The sequence below is a fragment of the Chaetodon trifascialis genome, chromosome 5, assembly GCF_039877785.1.
Source record: "Chaetodon trifascialis isolate fChaTrf1 chromosome 5, fChaTrf1.hap1, whole genome shotgun sequence".
NCBI lineage: Eukaryota > Metazoa > Chordata > Actinopteri > Chaetodontiformes > Chaetodontidae > Chaetodon > Chaetodon trifascialis.
The window spans coordinates 11,125,006-11,147,412 of NC_092060.1; the positions used below are offsets into that span (position 1 = coordinate 11,125,006).

The following is a 22,407-nucleotide window of genomic DNA, read 5'->3' on the forward strand; positions in this document are numbered from 1 at the left end:
AGCAAAATGAGAAAGAGAGCTACAAGAGACAGGCAAACAGGAGAGTGGGAAGAGAGCGAGGGAACCAGAGAGGAGATTAGCCGGCTGCCAGAGGTCAGTGGTACTGCACCTGTGTCTCCGGTATGATGGGTTTCTCCCCTGGCTTGGAGCTGAAGAAGGAGGAGAGAGGGGATGCAATCACAAGAGGGTCAGGCCTGACGAAGCCGCTCAGGTCACAGCCCGGGATCGTGTTCTCTTCTGTCTTAAGCACCAGAGTGTCCATAGCATAAAACTGGCTCCAAGGCAGCCACACGGTGCGCTCCTGGCTCAGGAAGGGGGCGCGCTCGAACCGCAGAGTCAGTGATGCACCACCGTTAGCTATCAGGTCAAACCTGGAGAGGTTTGCGAGAAGAGGATGGGAATGAGGTACAGATGGGGAGTGCTGTGGTGGACGGTTATTTGGATTCACACACTACCAGTGTTTGTTTCTGCTAATATAATATTTATTCCACTGCTTTAGGAATAGATCATCAACACAAAACACCTGGAATAAATGTTTGAAATTATTTAACGACTGTTTAACAAACTTTCACAACACACATGGTTGGACAGGCTGTGTGAACAACAATTACAGGACTGAAATATTAAAAAAACACAATGTTAGAACACTGGTCTCAGTGTAGAAGTGATTAATGAGATGCTCCCGTTTAACCTTTTTTCATCGATTATGGTTAACAGCTGTGGGTTAATGATTAGTTTAGAAATAGGTCGCATACACACGTTTGACATGGCATGAGCTCTGTAAGTGCCTGGAACTGCCGAGGCCAAGAGCCTCTAACAACTGGAAGAAAATAGCACTCATCAAAACTACACAAGGTCAGGCAGGGACACCAGAACATGCTCATTCAAGTCACAAGTCTGTGAAAGTGGTGAGTAACTGCCCCTGAAATACAAGGTCAATTAAATGTTACCGGGCGCTCAGATGTTTCAGCGTCAGCTTGGCCTAACTGGGGAAAAATGCTGTAAAGAAAGCATCGGTGAGAGGAGGAGAAGAGTGCTTTAAGAACCTGAGACAGGAAACACAGAAACTGCACATTTAATGAGTGGAGGTCAGTCTAAGGAACCGATGAATCAAATTTTGAAATAACATGTTACGGATGTCAGCCAGGCTTAAATTCAATATAACTTGTAGGGGGAAAATTGGACCGAATAGTCAAATTAAAGCAGCCTCAAACTGGGAACTGGAAGAAATTGCAGAAGAAAGAGAAAGACACAGCATGCCAGGTGACTTAACCAGATGTGTTCAGAAAGTGGCTATTAAAGCAAAGGATTATGGTGCTTAAAAATCCACAATTTCAAGGTTGTTGCTTAAAAGTTTCTTTGCTGGCCACATGATTTAGTTTCATTATTATATATTTAGTTAGTAACATGTTTATTTTGCATGAAATTTCTTCCACTGTTCTAAAATGACTGTATATGACCAGACTCAACACATTATCAATTATGAAAACGAGTCTCATTTCCAGCAACTGCTCTAAAGCACTTGACTGGTACAGTAATTTACATTATGCAGAGTTTTCATATTGTTCTTGCACATTGTTTTCATTACTTTCATTTCATTTTCATCTCAGAGATGATTTTTATTTATATATTGTCAATTAGGGGAATGCAGCATTTTAATTCTCGGCTCTTGTAAATGCATTTACTCCGTTCTTAGTTGAAATTCCCTTCCTTTGCTGTATCTGCAACAGCCTACTTTCCTCATGGGATCATTATTGTTTCGTAATCTAATTTAATCTAATTTAATCAAATCAAATCTAATCTAATCTCATCTCATCTCGTCTAATCTAATCTAATCTAGTTTAATCTGATCTATGTGGTGAGGTAGATTCACAGTTTCAGCAAGGAGTGCTGGGTAGCTGTTGTACATACATTCCATCCTGCCGTGTCAGCGTGTATCCGTAGTGGGGATAGTTGACAAAAGACACGTTCACCCCCACCAGAGGGGTTCCATCTGTAGTCAACACCTGACCCCGGATTAGAGATGCCAAACTGGAAGAGGACAGAAGAGACAGAGTGAGGGAGCCATAGTTAATCTATCAGCACGACCTTCCAAACCATCAATCATTTGGTTTGATTAATCTAACCGTCTCTCAATCATCCAATTTGCCCATTCATTTATTGCTCTGGTCTTCTACCACTCATTAATTAGAAACAATCAGCAGCCCCTGCCATCTACATTAGCTGATGTCAATCATGTAAACAAAGCATGACAATGTAGATGGATATGTGTGTATGTCTGTGTGTGATAATGTGTGTGTGTGTCAGTGGGTGACTGCGCTGTGGAGAGCTGATACGCATAGAATAACATTTAAACACTATCACCACAGTATCATCACTGCGATGAGGTGTTTCCTTTGAAATATCTGATGTCGGCTTGTGTAAATGTATGCAGACTAGAATCAGCACCACGGACAGAGTTTCACAGCTCCGTAAATCTATGGGGAAACTTGGCTTGGTCTGCTTTGGCTCTGGGATTTGTTAAGATCTTGGCTGGCTCTGCGAGCCATTCTGAGGTCTATTTGATATTTGAGGGACTGAGGGTATTTTTCAAGGCAAACGTTTAGTCACATAAATGTCAAACGTTCCTAGAGCATCAAAGTGACAATATTCTCCAACATGCAATCTCACAGGCATGTACTGTCTTTTCTTTTCTTTTCTTTTCTTTTTAAAGCAACATGCAAATGCTTGAAGTATGAAAATTAAAGATAGTGAAATAAAAATACATATTTTCCTATTCTGATTCCCATAATTAATTGCTATATTTCAGTATACATGAAAGACATGTCCAAAAAAACATTTTTAAATATTAATTAATTTCTGTCTGTCAAACATTGATATAATATGATATCAATATCTGTCTGTCACTTTGGACGACTCGTGCTGCACTCAGGGAGGCGACCAGTTAACCCCTTCCATTATATAAAACATTATATCAAAATACCTTGAAGAGCAATATCATGGGAGGTGTGTGTTTGGATATCAGTTGGCATGAAATTTGTCCCTTCTCTTCTGTGTCCAAATGAAGTAAGGGCAGTGTGGACGGAGGTGGACAATTCTCTACAGCTTCAAACTGAGGGACTTCTCCAGAGGCTCAAAGCTCGATAATCACATCCAAATTTTAGCGATCAGATCAAATTCTTGAGTGATTTCTTCCAGTCTTTCTTAGAATTATAGCCCATCCACATCTTCCATCTCCAGTCCCTTTAGATGTTGGAAGCTAAAGATGCCCTAAATGCTGTTTTATTGTGTTTCTAAGACAATGTTAAAACGACAAGCTTAGTTCTGAGGTTCTCAAAACCAACTTGGATCTCAAATCTGTGAAGTCTATGGGTGGCTTTAACAGGCTCTTAATGCTGCGTGATCAAGCTGATGACAATTTTCCACAATGTGAGCACTAAAATTCCTCAGTAACTCTTTCAGGTCATGGTCTAGGTAGCTGTCAAAGTCTCTAGTTGTCTACGATCGTACTGGTGCTGTGAATACTAATAATGCGTGATACAGCCTGTGTTCGTGTGTCTTCCTGCCATACCTGGAGTTGAACGGGTTTTCCCCGGGGAGGATGTGGGTGCTGTCCCGTCCCACAAGCATCTTGACGCGGTCGTAGAAGGAGCGGACGCGGGACTGTGACATGGCACTCTGCTGGATGACCTGCAGGGGGTCCCGCGAGCCCCGACACAGTGGGCTGTTCTGACAGGGACTCTGGATGCAGCAGTCCGGGTCCATGCAGTCCGTTAATCCATCTGAAAGGCAGAAAAACGAGCAGCGGTGAGGTGGTGCGGCAAAAAAATGCAAAAACGTTACCTCTACTTCCTCCTGTCCTTGATTTAATATTTTGATAATGTTAGACTCTCTCGCAAAAGAAAGTTTAATTTTGCTATTCGTAGTCAGGGCTCTTCCCATGAGACCTCTATCTTAATTCTATTTCTCATTTTAATTCATTATCTTTCTCTATAATGTTTTATTCCCTTCACAAGCTTTTTATTTTTGCAAGAGGAATTCGTAACTGAGGGCTGCGCTCTAAGAATTGTACCAAAAACGTTCTCCTGCTCCCCCCAATTCACCTCCTTCATTGTCCTTGTTGTCAGCACAGGAGGTCTCCATGGCAACACTGCAGCCAGGGCCCCTCCAGCCTGTCTGGCATTCACAATGCCAACTCTGCTGTCCCATGGTGCACTGGCCGTTCCCGTTGCACAAGTTAGGACAGCCGTCTGCGAAGAGAGGACCGGAGGAGAGAGGGGGAGGGAGGTGAGAAGGACGGAAAATAGGGGGGAGGGATGATGGGAGAGAGGCAGGGTGATGCTTGTTTGTTTTATCAACGGCTCACAGATGAACACACGCAACATTCTTGCATACACACACACGCCCATACGGTTATGATAGACCAATGAGTCTGACTCAATTTAATAACCACATGGTAGCACGCTGTAAGTATTGATTGTTCAAGAATCAATCCAATTCAGCAGGTCAATTCTCATGCACACCTTCCCACCTGTGTGTCTCTACAACAGTGGGGCGGCTGCTAACGTGTGTGTATGTGTGGTCAGAGGTGGATAGAGCTCTTACTTGATAGAGCCCCACCCGATCATCACCCTCTCTCTCTCACAGTCTCTCTCTCTCTTACTTATGATTCAGTGTAGGTAATGGGATTCTGATGGCCTGAGAGTAACGCTTTCTCATGAGAGAATGAGATTATGTTTGATGGAGTGTGTGTGTACGTGCGCGCGAGTGTGTGTCTGTGCGGTGGAACTCGATGAACTAATAAACCTTCACTTTAGCTTATGCAAAAAGCCCTACCAGAATCTGAGGCCCTGGAGCCAAGAAAGTTCTGTAACCAGCACAGCAAGGCCACCCTCAACTCAAGAGTGAATTTGAAGCAGGGAAAAGCAGACATTTTAAGGGAGTCTGGATAAGGAAATTTGCAATTACAGAGGGCAAGTGCCAGATTGTCACAATATCTGGTAACTTTTGGTCTGTTGTGCCGGCAAAGGAATTTTAAAGAAAAAGCTTGGCATTTGGGGAAATACAATAATTTGCTTTTTGCACTGAGTTAGATGAGAAGATCAATACCACTCTATTTGTTCATTCAGTATGAAGCTGGAGCCAGCAGCTATCTTAGCTTAGAATAAAGACTGGAAATAGCCAACCTAACAGCACCTGTGGAGCTCACTAATTATAAACATGTTATATCTCATTCGATTAAAAATTGGGGGGGGTCTTGTTGTCGCTGCATGGTTGCCAGACAGCCAGCACAGACTCCAGGAAGTTAGTGTGCAAAGCCAAGAAAAAGTCCTGCACACAATCCACAACTTTTTGTTTCTACACTGTGAATAAAGTCTGGCTAGCTCTTTCCCTCTGTTTCCAGTTTTTATGCAAAGCTAAGCTAACTAGCAGCTGTCTCCAGCTTCATATTGAGCGGACACATGCGAGAGTGTTATCAATCTTTTCATCTGACTCAGCAAGAAAGCGGATAAGTGAATTTGCCAAAATGTCAAGCTATTCCAGGAAGATCACATGTATATCAAAATAATTCTGCTAAACTGGGTCCAAATCAGAACATTCACTAAATGTCAAGAAACAAATACTTTTGTTTCTGAAAGCTCACTGTGACATTTTATATTTCTATTTGATTTGAGTTTGCATCCACACTGAGAGACTGTTGCCCATCAATGTCTCTTTCAGATAGGCTTTCAAACTCCTGGCCTGTCATACCATTTTCCTGTATCGCTCCAAATAATACCTCAGCTCTAACACAAGACTGTGTGTTTGCCACATTATAATCTATCAGGGAGAGAGGAAAAAAAAAAAGGCATGATGACACACAATGACAATGTTTTCTCCAGCAGCACAAAGAGCCCCAAACAAACTTGTCACAGTGATTTCCTCTTCAATAAATGAGTGAGCAGGATGCGACACTCTTAAGTCTACCCACGGGAGATGGAAGCAAAGACAGGGTTGACTGATAAAACAATACGTGCATGCACGCATAGGTACTTAATCACACACACGCACACACGCACGCACGCACGCACGCACGCACGCACGCACGCACGCACGCACGCACGCACGCACGCACACACACACACACACACACAAACACGCACACACACACACACACACACACACACACACACACACACACACACACACACACACACACACACACACACACACACACACACACACACACACAGAGCACGATGCACCCTGGAGATATGACCTGACATTTCCCACTCAGTAGTGGTGTGCTGACAGAGTGAGGAAGGACAAAATAACCCAGTAAGAGATTATGAATATGAAATGCTTTTCATTGAGTCCTGTTCAGCAGATTAATGAACATATTTTCACTCAAGTTGCACTGTAGGATTTTGCCCTCTAACAAATCGTCGCATCAATAAAGCCATGCATTATGAATACAAATAGTGCAATCTAAACTGTGGCAGCAGCTAAATTAACAGGCATTTCACCCCGATTGGCATTTTATCATATGTCTCAAACACCAGGGAAAGTCAACAAAGGACTCTGAGAAAGACAGTGCACCATCTTGTTTGAACTCCCAGGAAGAGGGCGGGAGGAGGAGAGGGGAAGGATACGTGTGTGTGTGTTTGTGTGGGTGTGAGAGAGTGCGTGTGTTTGTGTGGGGGGTGGGGGGAGAGGCAGAGAAGCTTAACCACGTTTTTCAGCTCAACAAGAGGAATCAAATCAAAGGTTTTTATCTTTAATTATTACCATTTTCTGCATCAGGGGACTGCTCATGACGCTGTATTAACAGTCAGGCTGGAATAGATTGTGCCCAAGTATTGAGCTCAGGGAACAAAGGCAGTTAGCAGTGATTGCCTGTTAAATGGAGTTGCCATTTAAAGCAGCCAAATACTTATGAAGCACCCGGACAGGACAATCCATAGTGGGCATTGATCGGCTTGCCTGGGCAGGCCGGCACGAGGCTCCTCTCTCTTTAATGCCAGGGCCCAGTCGATACCCCCTCATACTAACTAGAATAAAGTGGGATTTCAGAAACTATTAAGTCTACCCTCCCCACTAATGTAGTTGGACTCTGATGAAATCCCCTTAAAAAGGAGAAGAAATTGCCTTGGGTTATGGGTCAGCACACACACTCTTGTGTGGTGTGCGGTGTGTGTGTGTGTGTGTGTGTGTGTGTGTGGCGGGGGGGTATATGACTGGATAGAGAAAGATATTGTGTAAAACTCTGAAAAGGAAGTGAGAAAGAGAGCGTGAGAGACAGACAGAGATAGAGAAAGAGACAGAAAGGATGAGAACAAAGTGCTTTAAAGAAACAGAGTCCAGACTTTGTGCTGAAAAGTTCCACCATTCTCTCCGTTCCCTGCGTTTCCAGCTCCGTCTCCTCTAAAGGTCATAAAGTAAAGGTCACAGGCATAGCTCCAGGACCACTGCTATAGATGGACCAGATATCTCTGCGCTTTCTCAAATAGACCTCCACTCATCTGTTCCTCCTCTGTTCTTAATAAGCGAGCATTGAAATTACACTGATAGCTTTACCACACATGTTCTTTGACCTGTCTCTCTGCTTCCCTCCGTCTGTTCTTCACTCTCCTCGTCTTGCTCCCTCTTTAACCCTGCAATTTACCTTTTTCTCTGGGCCGGCACTTCATAAAACAATGAGAGCTATTCCATTAAGCGTAGAGGGTGAGAGGACACTCGCAATGGTGCTCTGGGGACGTGTACTGTCAGGCAATCTGTGCCGCTCTGGCAGAGGTTCAGCTGTGGGGCCATCTATTAAGCATTCTTGCTGTGTGTGTGAGACAACTCACCCTAGACCTGCACCCGCCTCTTTTCTCGTCAATGTCTTAACCTTAGTCATGATTCTGTTTATCTTTGTGTGATCTGACTAAACTATTTGGTGTTTTTTTGGAGGAGATGGGTTTGATGAAAAGATAGAAAATCTGGAATTAATACTGTGCACGCGCGAGTCCCCCACAGACAATCAAACACACACACACACATGCACACTAAATTAACTTATTAGCCACTCTACCATGGCCACAACTGTTGCCACATATACCCAAAACGTACACACACACACACACACACACACACACACACACACACACACACACACACACACACACACACACACACACACGCTACAGCTCTGTGTTTTTTGACACCACATTAAGGCCTCGCATCAATGGCCTATGAAATTCACCAATTACCTCAAAAGTTCTTTCATCATTTTCCCCTCGTGTGAAGCAGCTGTGTTTACGCAATACATGACCAGAATACCTGAGCAGAGTTATGTGTTTGTGTTTCCACATTAGAAAGATGGAGAAGAAGACACTCACACGCATGCACATCCACACATTCACAGCACAGCCCCTCGACACTGCTGATACCACACTAGGCTCTATAGTACCCCACAACACATCTAGGCTCAATGACAGCTAGCCCCTGCTGTAGTGCACTGCTATAAATGGGAGTGCGCTACATGTAGGGAGTTATCATTGAGGCTGGCACCCTAATCTACAGACAGATAGCACCACAGAGTCTACAGAGCCAAGCCAGGCCAAAACCCACAAATGCAGCAGCTAGCTTCTACCACCACAGGCTAAGAAACAAAACACCAGAGTCAGATACGGTACCTGCTTTGTCAACCATGCTCCCATGGTCTGCAGTGGGAGAAAACGTGCAAAAGGTAAGAGATGGGGAGAGTTTTTTTTTTTTTTTTTTTTTAATAAATGCAAGCAACATCATGCAGAGCTGAAATGAACAACAGGCAGGCTGAGATAAGCTAACACAGAGAGTGCCTGGTGCTAGTGAAGTGTGCTTTGCGCCAAGCTGAGGCCTGACAACTCTTTCATCTTGGGCTGATGCAGCAGTCAAAGCTGCCCTACTTTCTGATGGGGGAAATGGGGAGATCATAAACTGTTGTTCCCCTGTGCATATATATGTGTTGGCGTGCGGGTGTGTGTGCGTGTGTGCCTATATGTGTTGCTCTGTGTGTGCTTTGGTGTTTGTTTGTGTGTGTATCAGATTGCAATCACAGTGCTTGTGGTGGCAGGGAAATGAGACTTTGTGTCTCAAAGCACTGTGGGTGAATCAAAGGAATCTGGCACTCATCCATCCAAAGTGACAGTGATGTCAATATGACACAGTGATTGACTGACATAAAAAGTCACACTCACACACAGCGGCAGAACTGTGTGCATGCACACGCACACACACACACACACACACACACGCACGCACGCACGCACGCACGCACGCACGCACACACACACACACACACACACACACACACACACACACACGTGTACACAAACAATGTGAGAGAGATATTTTTTGATCACAGTGAGGTGAAGAGTTTCACCTTTCATCACTTAACTTTGGTGTTTCAAAGGCCACAGAAACTAAGACTCCTGGGGTCTGCAGTTGAGAGGCAACCTAAAAACAGTTAAATCATGTTCTTTTGTCATCCCCCCTCCCCGACTTCTAAGAAGTTTGCTCCCCTCCTCTCAGTTCGCCCACCTCCTACGCCAGCTCTCCTTCTTCGTATCCCCCAAGGACTGCCTTTTGCCTCCACTTTTCATTTCCAAATTCCTTTAACAAAGTGGAAAGGAGCTGCCACTTTAGTCTGACTGGGTGCTGGTGTTTCTGTGCACACCCACGTGTTGACACGCAGACACACATCAAATACACACCGCTGCACGCACGCACAAATACACAGAGGTGCTTACCGATGGTGCAGTGCTCTCCGTTCCAGCCCTGGTGACACTGGCACTTCCCGTCTTTGCAGGTTCCGTGTTTGATGCAGAGAGGGTTGCACACACGCTGGTCGCAGCCTGCTCCGGTCCAGCCCTCTTCACAGCGGCATGCTCCGCCCATACACACTCCATGGGTCCCACAGTCAACTGAGCACACTTCTGCAGGAGATGAGACGTTTTGGGTCACAAACATGATTTCAGGACTCATATGTTTTATGTAGGCCTGTATTTGGCTGTCACATGTGCACTCTAACGCAATGCAAATGCTATCCAGTAAGTGCTGATTTGGTGACTTGCAGGCCAAAGGCTGTCCAGATGAGTTTTTTAGAGGTCTGGGTTACATATCTGCCATTTCAACAGCATCAAAATGTCTATATTTCAGCCTAACTACATGTTGAGATACATCCATTTAAATGCCACTGAAACAATGATAATATGTAATCAGGACATCTAAAAGCCTCGACTTTGAAACCTTAGTTTGAAAGTGCAACCCTCAAAAATCAAAAAATCAGTACTATGTTTGACTTCATCCCCTCTGACAATGAGTAACAATGTCAAATTATGCTGCTAAGTGCCCATGGCTGCACAATCAAACAATCAAAAACAATCAAACCCACATTACACTAAATACAATTCTCTATCTTACACCTTCAATTAAAATCAGTGTGAATACTGGGTTTATTTCCTGAGCCTCCATTACAGTCACTGTTTCTGAGCCTCAGATGTTGCAGGCAGCCATAGTGCATGTGGTGAGATGTGACAATCTCGCTCGTGTACCCAGGACCCCCGGTGTGCGGGGAATGTGGTATGTACAGATGTTTTGATGCACACTTGCTGAGGGATCCTGCGGTGTGGAACAATGTTGTCTTTATTAAAGTTAAGCATTGCTGCTCTCACAACAAATGCTGGAGCTCTGTTTGAGATCCTGAGATGGGAAGCGTCGCGAGGCTGGGGGTTGCTGTCTCTCTTACAGAGGTAGCTTAACAACTTTATTTTACTGAGATAAAGAATCATAGAAGTTGAGTATTTTATTATAGAGGGCATAAACTCAGGTACTCTCACAAGCGACATCACTCTTTTTTTTTTTTTCTCTATCCAGGGGGGCAGCTGGGAATCATGAGCTTCATGCAGAGCACACCCGGTTTTTCTCTTGCAGCCTCGGACGGACATTGTTCCACCTTTGAATATAGGTATGTGTCACTACCCACAATGCAAACAAACCCCTGGCATTTATGTACAGTAGTCACTTAAGAAACAGTTTAAAATGTGATGGAGGAGCTTTTACTTTGGCCTCTGCAACAAACAATCTCTGTCACACCAGTGTTGTTTAAAAGTAAAATTAAAACTTTTTTCTGTTCCCCAGACTTCTAATTAGTTGCTCTGTGTGAGTGGGGGGTCTGTGTTAGAGTCTGTGGGCGAGGTGCGGGGGTATGTTATGCGATTGTTGGTATTGTTTGTGGGTGGTTATTCTTCATTTTTATTAAAAATGTTCTTTGTTGCTCTTTTGTTGATGTTGCTGCCTTTTTATTTATTATATTCTTTTATACATGTTACATGTTGCTACTCTTATGTACAGCCCATTGTAACGAAATGTGCTGTATAAATAAAAGTGCCTTGTCTTGCCCATTTTGTATTTTGAGCACTACCCTCATAATCGTAAAAGGCTGTCATAAGCATACAGTCACTGACAGTCTATTGACAGACATGATTTTATATCGCCTTGACAGTAAAAAACTTGTCACATTTTGTTCTTGTTTGTTCCAGTTTGGCTTAGAGATTATAACAGTTGCTGTATCCCATTTCCCTGCAAGTTGTATTATTTGTGGTCTTGTAAATTTCATCCAAACACAGTTTGAAAACCAAAGCAGTATAAAATAAAATGGTAAACTAATTAGCCATGTATCCTAGGGGACCAGAAAATATGCTGGCATAGTGGGTAGTCAGTAAAAGCTCTATTTTCTGAACTATAACAGCACAAACTCTGTCTTTACTTTGTGTATTTGACTCTTGCAGCTGAACCAGCGCTGCAGTCATGCTTACCCATAGAGCAGTCAGGTCCCATCCAGTTGGGGTCGCAGCTGCACAGCCCAGTGTCTGGTATGAAGGCACCGTGGCCGTGGCACTGGTCTGGGCACTGGGCCCTGGGCAGCTCACAGTGGAGCCCTCCCCAGCCCGGCTTACAGTGGCACTCCCCATTCACACAGATTCCGTTGTTGGAGCAGGTCGGATCCAGGCAATCCACTGCATTAAGCCAGGCAGGTACACCGATGTGACAAAAAAAAAAAAGAAAAAAAAAAGATAGAGAGAAAACCAAATGAACAAAAAACCAACACAGGCTAGAACATGTCACATTAGAAACAAATGAACTATTCTGAGGTTTTTTTTTTTAAGAAAGAGACGTGGCAGAACACATATTTCATTCTTTGTGTACACAGAAAGATAATGAAATAAAAGAAAATATCACCACACATATTACTAAGGCAATTAAAGCACACACTAATGAATAGCTGAGTCTCTAACTGGGGCATAGTAGAAAATGTGCTCCACTCTGAGAGCGCAGGGAGCCTCACTGACACATTATGCAGTGTGAGCGCTTGTGTATGCATTACTGTGTATGTGCGTATGTGCTAATGCATGGGGGAGAATCTGACACTGTCAGTCTGCCAGGTTGACAGGCAGCTCTGAGTCCAAGCAGCGAGTGAAAACCAATTTGACAAATTACCTCCTCCCGGCAAAGCACCCACCCACCCCCCTTATGGCCTCCTCTCGCTGCTCTGTCCCGGTCGCTCCCCCTTTACCTCCCCCCTCTCTTCGTCCTCTTTGTCTGACACCTCTCTCACCGCTCCTCCTCCCCCTTCTCAGGCATCATTGACCCCCGTCGCACCCCTTCACACACACACACACACGCATCCAAAAAAGCATGCGCTCACACATAACCTCGGCCCTCCATTTCTGTTTGCCTGGCAGAAACGGCGGATCACTGTTATCGATTTTCATGTCGCTGGCACTCCAGGTAAATTGTTTGAGGGACTCTGCTGTGATGAATATCAGATTTGAGACCAGAAGAGGAGGGAAAAAATGGATGAGAGGGAGATGGAGAAAAAAAAACGAAGAGCAGGAGAAAATGCTGACCTTGTTCTCTGACCATGTGTCTTTACTTCTTCTGTCTGTCAGTCTACTCCTTTCTTCCCTTCATCTTTCTCTCCCTCTCTTCATCTTCACCCTTGGCACACTGCGCTCTCTCTTCTCCCTCCTTTTCCAATTCTCTCTTTCTTCATACATATTCACCTCTCCCCTCTGTCTCGCATCCCTCTCTTTCTCTCTCTTGCTTTCTATCTTGGTGATGACAGTGAATGTGGCGGGCTGATCCTTCTTAACAAGGATCAATAGAAGCAATTTCATCCCTTAATAAAATCTCTGATGTGTTTGGCTGCGGTATCATACTTCATCTGTATATATGGAAGGAACGTACACTCAGTCAGAGCGAAATTATGCTATGATGAGCTGTCTAACTGGAGTCAGAAGGAGTGCGTGTGCCCGTCTGCGAATGTGCGAGATGTGTTTGTTGTGGTGCAAATGTTTCTTTCTGAAATAATCACTGTGACTCGTCAAATCCCACAAGCGCAGGGAAATGTAAACAGCAGGCAGAAATGAGACCATCCTACATCCTCGAGGATCACCGCACCACCAACCCTGCCTCCTCTCACCCTCTGCGCAGCTCTGCCCTTTGTAGCCGATGGAGCACACACAGTTGCCGTCGGTGCAGGTGCCGTGGCCGCTGCAAAGAGGGTCGATGCACTGCGTGACGGGGACATCGCACTCGGGTCCCTTCCAGCCGCTGTAGCACACACAGGAGCCCTTGTCGTATTGGCCGTTGCCACTACACAGCACCGGGCACGCCGCTGGAGGAATGGAAAGAGGGAGGAAGGGGCAGTTTAAACTCTGTGCATGACAAAAGGAAAACAATTAGCAGGCTTTTTAGAGATTCTCAAAGCAGTGAAAAGCCATGCCACCCACGCACACACCCACACCCACCTAACCCCACTAACACCTCACCAAGCAGGAGGGCGAATTGAGTGGTTAAGGGGCTGGAGAGTGGCAATGACATTAAGAGTAATTACAGGCAGAGGTAACTAAACTATTCATCAAAGCTGTCTATCCCAGGTGAGCACCGAGCCAGGGAGATGTTAGCCGGGGGAGCTGCCACTCATCATCAGTCATCTTGTCTCGGCTCCACCTAAGGCCATACGCCATCTTACCGCTCCTGATTCTCTCTGCTCGCTCACGCAGAGCTGAAATGCGCCCGCTCGTCTAATTAGATGGTGGGAATGGTAGAGAAGAAACACATTTTGCAAGCAGCCCGATACCTTTGGAGCAGTCCATGCCGTGGAATCCTGGGAAGCAATGGCACACACCAGAATTACACTCTCCGTTGCCATGGCAATTGCGCGGGCACTCTTGCACTGAATCTGTGAAGACGACAAAGTGAGACAGAGAGAGCGAGAGAGGGTGAGAGAGTTTGATGGCAAGCATCAAAGCATTCGATTAAATCATTGGCACCATTCATTCTTTTAAGACACTACAAATCGAGTCAAGGCGCTCCGACTCTCGCAGTCACACAGGCATCAAAAGCAAATGCCCTCCTCCAAGATTCCGTGCATTCCTTTTCAGAGCATTTTTCAGTGTGAGGAGAATGCATTTTGTCTCAGCCATTCCTCGAGACGCTATCCATTATCCACCCATCATTTCTCTTGCTCACTGTGTCAGAAAATAAGAGCGCTCCCTTGCTTTGCACCAACATTCTCGAGCCCCTCTGCTGCTCTTTCACCCCCCCGCCTCTTCCCTATATTCTGCCACTTTTCCCCTTGTTTTGTGTGCTTACTCCTCACTCGGGCCCCACCGATGTCATTAATACTTCATCCAGGTGTGGTCGCTTGGTGCAATTAGGCAGATTTTAGCCCGACTATGTGTGCGTCTTTCTGGCAGTGTGCATACATGACTTCAGCGCTCTATCCACCTCTTAGTGCCTCTTAACCCACTTACCACAAGAGAACAGTTTGGTGGGAAGAAACAGGGTCGATGCTAATGATAAGGAGGCATTTTGGACTTTTATCCGCCCCTTCCTCCTACCCTCATGCTTTTTCCAGCTTCCACTCATCTTACACAAAGCATTACTCAGCCTTTCCACACTGCCTCCCTCTCTAATGCTTCCTCCCTCTTTTTGGCTCCTCAGCCATTTCCCCCAAATCTCAGCCCCATGTCTCCCTCTTACCCTAATACCACCCTCTCTTTCACTCTCCTCTTCAGCTCCTCCTTCTCCCATCCTTCACTCCACTCCATTCTGGCTTTGCCCCCACCATTATGTCTTTCCTCCAGCTCCCTCTTTCACTATTCACTTCAGTTCTGTGCTTGCCGCCTCTGCCTCTCCTTTTCTCCACTTCCGCTGAAAGTTCTACTGCCAGATATCGACGGTGAAGGATTCTTTCACACGGCTTGACTCCATCCATCCCCCTTGTTCTCACACTCATGCCTCCAACACAATTGAAATTATCTGGCGCATTTTTTCAGGTTCTAAAAATGGGGTTGCAGTGGTATCTCATTTGGATTCATCAATGTTCTGGTTTCAAATCTTGTTAGAGACAATTGAGGTTTTACTGCTGGTTGATTTTTATCCTCTTCACACTCGCACAAACACCGTGGAAGTGATTCTACTCTCTGATATAATAAATTGTGCTTTGTTTTGAATGCATACCATCAATTTATCCTGTGACATTTTAGCAAACACACATCTTTTGTGGCTATTTAACATTGATGATACAGTTTTGTTGCAGATGCTGGTGGTATTTTTGCACCCTGTGACTGTCTGAGGTCTTCAGCATACTGGGGAAAAATTGAACTAAAATGCTACCATGTTCCTCTTAAAAGGGGTCTCTACCTATTTTAGACATTCACATAGTTATGTAATGTATTCTGTGGCTGATGCATTACCTCAAGTGATGTCACTTGAGTCAGCATGTGTTGTTTAAAAATGAAAAAATAAAATCTGGGATTGTGAAGTTAGAAAGAAGAAAGAAGACGTCTGTAGCCTGCTACTCATCTCAGCTTGTGACTTGAGGCTATATTAGCCCAGTTGCATTGTAGGTAATGTAGGCACCGAGTTTGACAAGGAAGAAGAATGTATGCAATAAAAAAGATGATGTCTCTGGTTCTGCTGCATCAATTTTTATAAATCTTTTTTTTAAAACTGTCCATTGTGAGTCCAACAATGGAACGCAATGTTAAATCGGTGGAGTACTCTTTTAAATCAGTATCGCTGCAGCGAATTGCTTAATCTCCCAGTCTTTCCATCTTCTAAATGCCTGTGCTCAATCTCATCCACCTCCCAACCTGTCTCTTCCTCCTTCACCTCTTTCCCTCCCTCCATCCACAACCGCAAAGCCTGCCTCTGTCTCACCCATGACGTTTGTGCTGAAAGAAACCGTCTCTCTCTCCCGACCGTCGTTGTAGAAGGCCAGGTGCCAGGCACCAGCGTCCAGGTACTGGACAAACACTGCCTCATTGAGGACCACAGTTTGGATGCTCCTCCTCTCCCGCGGAGACTCGACCACGCTCCACTTCTCCTTCCCATCCAGGCGCTCCATATAGTCATACTGCAGGAGAAAGAAAGAGAGAGGTTTGGGTTGAATGGATGTATGAAATCAATGATTCAATGATGAAGTGCTGCGGTGGTACTTTTTAGACTTTGAAAAATGACCCATAGCTGTATGCTGGAGAACTAAAAGATGGGGGAAGTAAGTGTGGCTGGAAGGGAAGCAAGAAGAATCTTTGAGGGCTGTCATTCTCTTAAGGTTTCTGAGAACATTGCAAAAAGTGTGTTTTCTTTCCTTTTCTACTGCTGCACAGTAGCCACATGGTCTTAGCAGCTCACGTCAGGTCAGGCAGTGAAATGGTTATCTGGATGCAATTATCCCATTCTACAAATCAAATCTGCTGTTAATTGAACAGTTCTAATTAATAAGAGGCAGTAAAAGTTACATTACTGTGAAATTTAATTAAGTGTAAATCTTAGGCTAAATTAATTTTTTCAAACAACTATTACAATGAATCACAAGTGAATTTTAAGATTTCCCATGACACATGAAAGTTTTTTTTTTATGTGTTCTCCATTTTAGTTGATCAATATGAAGATGAATTGTCCCTCATGAAAAGAATGATAATTCTGTGAGTAGTCCATTACCCTAAAGGTAAAGAAGATGGAGAATCTACACCTGCTTGCACTTTACCTGTGCGTGTGAAGGAGGCAGCCCCTTGCGAATGTACACTCCAAACAGGGCGTCTTTGCCGAGGGAGATGTTGAACTTGAGGAACTGTGGTTGGCTGAGGTGGAGCAGGGACCTCCAGAACACTCCTGGAGGGACTTCTTGGGTCACCCGTCTCCCGACCTCAATGTTGCCTGTGTCTATACTGCTGTTCCGGCCTGCCCATGGGCCTGGAGCGAGGGGGAAAGAAACTGCATAATCTGTGATTATAGGCTTTGATTGTCAGAGCCAAAAGTTAATCATCACAGTTTACTGGAAATAATCCGCTATAAAAATTCATGGCCATTGAATAGTGGAGGACGAGCACCATTAGCTCTGCAAACTGCACGCCCACAGTTTATATTAAAATGAGTGTTGTTACATGGGATGGTGCGACGCAAAATGATGCTTTTGTAGCAGAGCCTGCAGGACTATGGACTTTGTTGTCTGGGCTAAAATGAGAGAGAACTGATTGAACTGCAGGGCACAGCTTTCCGAGCAGACATGCAGACAGGCACACACACAGAAACACACAGCATCCTGCAATCAGGTCAGTCATCTAATAGTAAAGTGTTGACAGAGAAAGACTGAGTGTGAGTGTGTGTGTGTGTGTGTGTGTGTGTGTGTGTGTGTGTGTGTGTGTGTGTGTGTGTTTTTGTGCAGAATAGTGAAGAAATGAAAGTAACAATGAGAAGAACAACAGCAGCATCTGGCCCAGACGGCTGGGGAGCACAACACAACAGTCCTCTCATTAATACAGAATACAGACACAGAGCAGCAGCCCACACGTATCTATAGTACATGCTGTGTGTGTTACAGAACGAGATTGAGCGAGTGAAAGAAAAATAGATAGAGAACCGCATGGGGGCCTTAAAAGAGGGGGTGGGGGTGGTGTGGGTGTGGGGCTGGTGTTTTACCTCACCGCTGACTGAGACGATAAACCTAGCTCAACACAACTCAGCGGAGTGGTTAAACAGCACATACTGATAGCACAGCTAGTACTGTGCCATGAATAATGAAAACATTTTAGCGAGTGTGAGCCTGGTTGGGTGCTGGACTGTTTTAGTATGTTACACGCAGCAGAAGTAGCATTTAAAAGCCTTAAAGGATAATGCTGTTTTCAACAAATGTGTTAGTCTGTCCTTCAATAGCTTCTGACCTTCATAGCCTGTCTTTCGCCCCGAGACAATTTGTTCTTACTGAAGACCAAAAATATATACAGTAAATACTGCATTTTTAACGCACTATATTCAGCTGCAAATTAACGCACATTTAGCCTGCTAGTGTGTTTTTACAGCATCAGATCTGTGTGTATGGTATTGAGTGAAAATATACTAAAAGTGGCCATGTTTGCTGTCACAGTAACAGTAGTTTTAATACTGCTCTATGACACAGAGAGGACAAGCCTTATCAGGCTTTGAATATACAGACAATTATTGTTATTAGTTTATTCATTTTCATGCGATTTGTCGGCAATAAAAAGAATATCGGCAGCCTGATCCTTTCGAGAGCAGGTTGTAATGTCGTCCAGAGCCCAGTCCCACCTTGTTACTCTGCATGCGACGTGTGGATTTTTATGTGGGGAGTGTGCGCTGTAGTTCATACCTCTGCCTCCAGAGGGCAGCGTGGCTACGTCACTGTTGACAGGCAAGCCGGCTCCCAGTCCGTTGTTTAACACGGGGCCTTCGGATGGCTTCAGCTGCCATGTCAAACCCAGCAAGTTGATTGCTGCACACAAAGGGACGGAGAGAGAGAGAGAGAGAGAAGAGGACTGAGTGTGAGGACACATGACTTGAACGGTGAGTTGTCTGCAAGCCTTTGTATGTAAAAAAGCCGCACTTGAAAGCTCATCAAGCCTAAGAAATACAGGAGGCCAGCGCTCTATGTCTGATCTGTCATTTATGCGGCAACCAGTGCAGCTTTTATACTTACTAGTGCATATCAATCAGAAAAACAGTGGCAGGTAGCCTTCAGCACAAAAACCGAGGCAGGTCTAACATAACAGACAATTAAAAACCGTAAAGAGCCTTCTTTCATTCCCTTTCTTTACCTCAACCTCTCACAATCTTCTTTCAACCTGACAGCATCTCTTGCTTTTATTTGTAAGCCTTTATAGCATCCCACGGTGAGCAAGTGACAGATTGGTCTCTGAAGAGATTGCTCCATGACTCTCCTTTCCCTTCTCCTCTTCTTTTGTCCTCTGTTGTGTTATTGTGTGCTGGTGGAACAGGACTGCCCGAGTATGTTCACTCTTCACTTTGTCAGCTCTTTACTCCTCCTGTGTCTCTCCCCTCCTTAGCCTGCTGCCAACTGTCTCCACCCCCCGAAAAAAACAGGAGAGAGGAAGCCGCCTGATAAAACTGTACACAGTAAGAAAATAGTTCCTTCCCATAGTCTACAACTATGTTCTTGCGTGTTTGTTTTAATCTCTAATGCTTTTGAAGATGCATCGTTTGCTCATGTCTGAATATTTAAAACAGCGTTACAGAAAAGGCACAGTGCACCTGCAGTGTTGCACATATACATGAACACTGTGATGAGACCTTGGAGGATGCACATGGCATGGATGCGTGATTGTGTATGATGCATTATGTAGGTGTTACTGCACGCCTCTCAACGTCGGTCTCATCCCCACCACATGAGTCTCATAACACCTGCATCCGAAGCCTGGGAATCAATTTCCCTCTTGTCAAATTCTATCTCCACTCGCCCAAGGTTTGCACGCACAGGGATGAGTGTAAAAGTTGCAGGAGGAGGAGAAGTGGCTTTAGGAAATGCTGCCAGGACAGACTTATTCTCACCTCGTATGTCCCATCTCTCTCCCCCTCTATGTGTTTCTTTGTTTCTTCCTTTTTATGTTTCCCCTCTCTCCCTCTTTCTCCCCTCCCTCACTTCTGGTCAAAGGAAAGCGCTGACACCTCGGCTGCTGCCCGGCCTCCACTGTCAGCTCTTTTTTATTTTTCGTGAGGAGGGGGGGCTGGTATAGAGAACAAGAGAGATGGAGGGAGAGAATGCAGCGAAACTACAGTGTCCCTCCTCCCCCTGTCTCTTTTCTCTTACATCCACCTCTTGCCCTCTCCACTCTCATCGCGCTGACCTTCATGCCTCTCCCTCTATCCCTTTTAATTCCCCCTTTTTCGTCTTTCTTTTCTTCTTATCTTTGCCTGTCCTTCCTTGCAGATAACGCACACATGGATCCGCGCACACATGCAGGCACACGAACACGGCGAGATGGTATCACAGGGAGCAGTCGATGGAAAGATTACCTATTGAATCAGCAAGAGACAGTAAGCAATAGTGAGTCTATTGTGACGGTGCTCTCAATCTAGGTCATCCCCAAGAACACATCAGACAGCCCTATAGTTATCTCATTGTGTATGTCTGTTCATTAGGCGTGCGTGTTTGAGGGTCGGTGCACACGTGTGGTTTCCCGAATTAGTTTTTTTCTTCTTCTTCCTTTTTCTTTTTTTTACTGTGGGTGGCTGGGAAAAGTTGACCAATAGATGGCACTCTTACTCCTCAGTGACGAGAGCACAAACCCAATGATTGGCAACAGGTTTCTTTGCAGTGACACGCAGAGTAGCAGAGACAGAGAACGAAAGAAAGACAGAGACAAAGAGAGACACTTGTTATCATTCTCTTTACAAGTACCGTCCCTCATTTCAGCAACACTTCTAACTTTGTTAGGGTGTAATTTTAGCCAAAATGAAACTGCTGAAATTGATGTATTTAGCTTTGTGTTGCCATAATTTTAAGCATTTTCTTTTCGGATCATAATTGCTGTAATTACTGTTTTCAAGCTGCATTGGGAGGCTTTATTAAACGTTATGCCAAAAAAAGCCTATCTGAATTGAATTCGACTGACAGACACCGGGAGAACAAGAGAGACAGCCTCACTTGGGCTGTGTTCCTTTTTAATCTCTGTCTTCTCACTTGTCTTCATTTTAACAGACACACACACATGTACACACATGTGGAAAGATCACAGAGAAACAGGTTTAACAAGCAAACGAGTTGGATTAAAAATAGATCAGCTGCTTCATGAGGTTTTTATGTAATCTCGATGCATAATTCAGAGAGGCAAAGTGCTTGCCAGTATCATCTGCAAAAGACAGCATCTGAAACAGCAGCAGCACACGTGATCCTGTGACAAAAAAGAAAATAAAAGGACGGACTGACAGACAGAGGGGCAAGGGAGATGAAAAGGAGGAGGTGGCGGCCGGGCTCGGAGAGGGGGCCAACGGTCAGGAGCTCTCGGAGAAATCATGCCGAACCTCGGCGGAGGGGAGAGAGGAACAGAGAGAATTCTGGAGGACAGCAAGAACTGAGAGAATATTAAAGAATACACAAAATCCCCTGAGGATAAAAAAAGAGCAGGAAAAACAGGCTACAGATGATGTTGCAGAGAGGAGAGGAAGAGATGAATAAGGGGCCTCCACGGATGAAATGAGGAAGGGAGAAGAAGATACAGAGACAAAATTTAAGGGATGAGTGGCCCTGTATTCATTGACTGGTTGTGTAAGAAAAGATGGTCGTGATTCTTCCTCTGACAGTAAGTGGTCCACAACACAGGCAATCACACAGTGTTCGTGCGTAAGGCTTCGTGTGTTTTCAGAAATATTTATATGTCTCCAAGTTAAAGGGTGTGACTGGATTTCTGCATGAGAGGAAAAAAGAGAGCGCCAGAGATGGAGAAAGGTGACTTTGTGGCAGACTGTGCACTGAGTGTCCCCTGACTGGAAAATATTGTATCATCATCATTCTGTTCTCTGGAACATGTTCCAACTGTTCAAACCCTCACTCGCTCTCTCCCTCTTTCCTGCTCTATGTTTATATGTCTCTTGCCCATTTCCGTCTCACCTCAACCATATCATTGCCTATTTAAATGGTAACATCTCCCATTGAACCAATTGCACTGCTCCTAATTGCACCACAGAGGCAGAGAATGGCCTCTTGCATGTTTTCGTATGTAATCTCTTGCAATGCGGCTAAAATTACACAAAGAGCACAAGGGTATGCACACACAGGCACACATAGGCAACGCACTTTTCTTCGCCATCTCCCCTGGCCATCCTGATAAATGCATATTAACTGTTCTAATTCACCACTAAATTAACAACTCTGACCTCAATTAGGGCGGTAATTGTAGCCAGCCCCCCATCCTCGGCCCGGCTGCTAATTGGTTTAGGAAGCCTTTTCCCTGCCTTTCTACCTTTCACGCCCCCCCCCCCCCCCCCATCTCAAGGCCCTCATTTAGCAAGCTCAAAAAGCAGGCACCTGAGAAAATTTCTGTATCACTTGCACCTTTCTCACCACCTCTGCAGCACAAT

The 22,407-nt window shown here is 44.9% G+C and overlaps 1 protein-coding gene across 7 annotated transcripts in view; it reads right to left on the bottom strand.

Moving 5' to 3' along the window:
* tenm2a (teneurin transmembrane protein 2a) overlaps positions 1-22,407 on the bottom strand; it is a 205,346-nt gene that overhangs the window by 16,262 nt on the left and 166,677 nt on the right. For 2 of the 7 annotated variants that reach the window (XM_070962078.1, XM_070962080.1), the window contains 12 exons: positions 18,683-18,805; positions 17,063-17,268; positions 16,234-16,429; positions 14,147-14,248; positions 13,487-13,681; positions 11,820-12,020; positions 9,753-9,938; positions 8,658-8,684; positions 4,104-4,250; positions 3,572-3,782; positions 1,912-2,031; positions 110-371 (listed from right to left, as the gene is read on the bottom strand). In XM_070962078.1, the coding sequence (XP_070818179.1) occupies positions 110-371; positions 1,912-2,031; positions 3,572-3,782; positions 4,104-4,250; positions 8,658-8,684; positions 9,753-9,938; positions 11,820-12,020; positions 13,487-13,681; positions 14,147-14,248; positions 16,234-16,429; positions 17,063-17,268; positions 18,683-18,805 (1,976 nt within the window). Of the gene's footprint in view, positions 1-109; positions 372-1,911; positions 2,032-3,571; positions 3,783-4,103; positions 4,251-8,657; positions 8,685-9,752; positions 9,939-11,819; positions 12,021-13,486; positions 13,682-14,146; positions 14,249-16,233; positions 16,430-17,062; positions 17,521-18,682; positions 18,806-22,407 lie in introns of those variants that run through there. The other 5 variants (XM_070962082.1, XM_070962079.1, XM_070962083.1 and 2 more) reach the window with 4 other exon arrangements.